At 34.7% G+C, this 4,498-nt stretch overlaps 1 protein-coding gene across 1 annotated transcript; it reads left to right on the forward strand.

Annotated features, from left to right (window-relative positions):
- The first annotated feature begins 213 nt into the window (after positions 1 to 213).
- On the forward strand, positions 214 to 2,291 carry LOC131655313 (uncharacterized acetyltransferase At3g50280-like). The gene has a single exon (XM_058925197.1). The coding sequence runs from the start codon at positions 261 to 263 to the stop codon at positions 1,620 to 1,622; it is 1,362 nt and encodes a 453-aa protein (XP_058781180.1). The 5' UTR covers positions 214 to 260; the 3' UTR covers positions 1,623 to 2,291.
- The last annotated feature ends 2,207 nt before the right edge of the window (positions 2,292 to 4,498 follow it).

The raw sequence follows: 4,498 nt of genomic DNA on the forward strand, positions 1-4,498 counted from the left end.
TATATATATATATATATATATATATATATATATATATATATATATATATATATATATATATATATATATATATATATATATATATATATATATATATATATATATATATATATATATATATATATATATATATATATATATATATATATATATTACAGACACCCTTGAGTTATCAATGCTAACTGACCATAAATATTAATGTTTGGTTATGTCTTCAAAATAGAGTAGCTCCCTCTGTGCAAGAAACATACATCCGAAAGATGAGTATCCCTTCCATAAAACTTGTTTCTGCATGTTTCATCAAACCATATCCCTCAATCCAAGACTCAAACCAAATATGGTATTTATCACCTTGGGACATTCGCATGTTATCTGTAAACTATATCCAAAAGGGCCTTCTCTTCAAAAAACCAACGACATCACAAAACCAACAACATTTCATCAACAAGCTCAAACACTCTCTTTCTCTAACACTTTTCCATTTCTATCCTCTCTCAGGTCGTCTAGTTACGCATAAAACTCTAGTTCCCCCTTCTTACACTGTTTTTGTCGATTGCAAAAACAGTCCTGGAGCTAAATTTATCCATGCAACTTTAGATATCACCATAAATGAAATCCTCTCCCCCATTGATGTCCCACCCATTGTTCATTCCTTCTTTGATCACCACAAAGCAGTCAACCATGATGGTCACACCATGTCTTTGTTGTCTATTCAAGTCACTGAATTATTAGATGGTGTTTTTATAGCTTGTTCCATGAACCACTCTCTTGGTGATGGAACTGCTTATTGGAATTTCTTTAACTCATTTTCTAAAATATTTCAAAATGACACTAATACTAATCCTGTTTCAATTTCACACCAGCCCATCCATAATAGATGGTTTCCAGATGGTTATGGTCCAATTATCAACCTTCCTTTCAAACATCGCGACGAGTTTATTCAAAGATATGAAGCACCCATTTTGAAAGAGAGGTTCTTCCGTTTTTCAGCAGAGTCTATAGGAAAGCTTAAAGCAAAGGCAAACAAAGAGTTTAAGACAACGAAAATCTCTAGTTTCCAATCATTATCGGCACTAGTTTGGAGATCTATAACTCGTGCTCGACAACTTCAACATGACCAGACAACAACTTGTAAGTTGGCTATAAACAACCGAACGAGAATGGAACCCTCACTTCCTAAGGAATATTTCGGGAATTCAATTCATACATTGAGTACTGAAACAACTGTAAGGGAATTGCTGGAAAATAATATAGGATGGGCAGCTTGGAAGATTCATATGGCTATTGCAAATCATGACAACAAAGTGGTGCGAGGATCGGTGGAAGAGTGGTTACGTTCTCCTTATGTGTATCGAATGGATCTGTTCTTTGATCCTAATACAGTTATGATGGGTAGTTCACCGAGGTTTAATATGTATGGGAATGAGTTTGGAATGGGAAAAGCAATGGCAGTTAGAAGTGGATATGCTAACAAATGTGATGGAAAAATAACATCATATCCAGGACAAGAAGGAGGAGGGAGCATAGATCTCGAAGTGTGTCTTTCACCAGACAAAATGATGGTCCTGGAATCAGATGAAGAGTTCATGAGTTCAGTTTCAGTATTTAATACATTGCTCTAGTCTTTGAGTATGCTTTTGTGTTTAGTCCACTGTTTGTTAGTCTTTGAGTATGTTTTTGTGTTTAATTCATTGTTAGTCTTTGAGTATTTAATTCATTTGTTCAAAGCAAAGTTATCCGGCCCTCCTCTTAATTCATTCATTGTTAATGCTGTGAAGCATCTTTGGAAGGTAAAAGCGCCTCATAAAGTTCTCTTTTTTAGATGGAGGATTATTCATAATAGATTAGCTATCAAGGATCAATTGATTAAGGAATTTTGATGGATGGTATTGTTTCGGATTGTGTTTTTTGCTCTCCCAATTTGCTTGGGGGCTGTTTAGTGGTGGAGGCTATTTGGAGAAAGGTGTACGAGTGGATTGGACCCGTGGATAATTTATCATTGGAAGAGTTCTAAGGGTTTCTTTTTGATTTCGAGAAGGTGAAGAATCTAGCCAAGAGGTCCTTAGTTACGGTGATTTGGTTAGCAACGGCTTGGAGTATTTGGAATAGGCGTAATTGTATCATTTTTAAGAATGATTCGTTTAGCTTCACCGAATGTATGTCGGAGGTTGTTTTTATTTCTTGGAAATGGTTTTATTCTCGATATAAGTTAGCTTCTAATTGTAACTTTCACGTGTGGAATATTCTACCGCTCATTTGTTTTGAGTTGTAGAATTTTTCCGTCTTGTAATCGGTTGGGGTATCCCTTATACTCCGGATTAATATTAATTGCATATTAAAAAACAAAATGTTATTGTGTTTAATTAATGGGAATGTGTGGTTTACACTTTATCATATTTATAAAGAAATGGTCATTCTGTTAATTTTTTTCCTTCAATATCAGACTATATTATCAAAAGAAAAATAATTACAAAAGTGGGGTTACACTTGACCAATAAAATAAAATAAATAGATATAAAAAATAAATAAATAGTCTCCAACAATATTCTACTGAGGCATTCAATGAAGTGAGCAAGCGAGTATTCATCCATGTCTGACTTTTGGATCTTCAAGTTTTTTATATGTTGCAGTCTATCATTTTAGAGCCCCTCTAATAAAGGAAGTACTTTGAGTGCCTCCAATTAAACTGGGTTAAAGCCAACACTAAAGGGGCCTCCAACTTAACCACATTGGTACAACACTAAAGGGGCCTCCAACTTAACCACATCGGTACGTGGATGGCTATTTAGAAATCTTTATGTTGAGTTTATTGGCGGTTTTGTAGAAAACCTAGGGCCTTACAATGCTTTTTATGCTAAGATGGTCGGTACAATCAAGACCATTGAGCTAGCTCATTCCAACCAATTGGAAGGCTTGATATTTAGTCATTATCAAACATTAAGAGACTTGTTCTAACCGATTTTGAGTGTTACCACGTAAAATAATTGATTATAGCTTTAGAATTAATCAATTATTCAGTTGTAAAACAATTCTCTATTGATCAGACAATTCCCTCATCGATTAGTTTGACCTTAAAATTGTAGTGTTATATTTGTCATCAATTCCCTCAACAATTCTCAATTGATCAGACAATTCCCTCATCACTCAGACAAACACGACTAGACGAGTTTTCAAACTTCTGCTCTTTCACAACTCTGAAGCTTCAATTCTTAGTATCAGTGTCTTTGACTTCAACATCATACAAGAACTTTAAATTTTATAGCTTGATGAGGTTTGAAATGACTTCAAGTTTATTACCATCATCCTAGAGTTTAGAAACCAAAACCACCAAAGAATCATGAAACATGAGTCTTTACTTGAACATCGTTGGATATCAGGTGTTGACTTCAAAGAGATAACTTGATCTTTAAGAGACAAGGATATAATTCTTACAAAAGAGAATATCTTTAAACATCATGTCTTATTGCACCAGAACGATTTCTCTTTAGCTTTTTATCATGAATCAATGGAGTTGACTTTGTTGGAATTAAACCCAAAATTTTGACTACTTCCTTATCGTTACACAATGAGAAGAGAAAATATAACTTGGGAAGAAGATGAATTAGGGTTTGAACAAAAAATAATTTTGCAGAGTTTCTCTCTGCCCACAAACTGTGGAAAACTTTATTCTTCAAAATATGCAACTACAATGTTCAAGTGTGTTAAAAAAGACAATTTCTTTATAGACCTCTATACCTTCTTAAGAACCCGTGGCAAAATTCCATAAATGCCTCAATATTTCGGATGTGCATCTACGAAGACATCAAAAAGGGTGACTTCGGATATGCATCTCCGAAATTAATTTTTAAAAACGAAAAAAAGGTGTATTCGGAGATGCATCTCCGAAAACACCATTTCGGAGATGCATATCCGAAATATGTTGCGTTTTTTCTGTTAACTCAAAACAACCACCCCCTCTTTTCATTCTATCCAAAACATAAAATTTTCAACACAACACCTATTTCTTCCAACTTCTACACAAACTACACTTGCTCTACAACATCAAAGGATTCAAAGGCTCATTCAAAGGCGACTCAAAGCTTCATAAAATTTGTAAGTTTCCAAACTTTGAACTCTAGCATTGATAATCTTATTAGGGCTGTTAGAAATTAGCAAAATGTAGTAGGTTGAAGTTATTATGGGTCAATGGTAGTGTATAGTTGATAAAATTTGATTTGGAATGAGTTAGGGCAAGAAATGGGTTTCTGTAGAAATGGAGCATCGCAGGTGTTTTCGGAAGTGCATTTTCGAAATCACCTCTGAACTGTTTTTTTTTATTTTCTAAATTGTTTCAAATTCTTATCGGTTTTAATTTTTTCAGGAAAATGTCAGGAAATCAAGCACGACTTAGACAAGGTAGGGAGACCGAGACGACATCGGCTCGACGCGAGTGGGCTGCACAGCTAGCAGCGACACAGAGACAGGGTTGAGTACGAGTACCCGTCCAAATAGATGAGGC

Source organism: Vicia villosa, linkage group LG3 (assembly GCF_029867415.1).
Source record: "Vicia villosa cultivar HV-30 ecotype Madison, WI linkage group LG3, Vvil1.0, whole genome shotgun sequence".
Lineage (NCBI taxonomy): Eukaryota > Viridiplantae > Streptophyta > Magnoliopsida > Fabales > Fabaceae > Vicia > Vicia villosa.

What these genes read in the sequence shown, in the direction of transcription:
- LOC131655313 (XM_058925197.1), top strand. Translation starts at nt 261, where the DNA reads ATGAGTATCCCTTCCATAAAACTTGTTTCTGCATGTTTCATCAAACCA.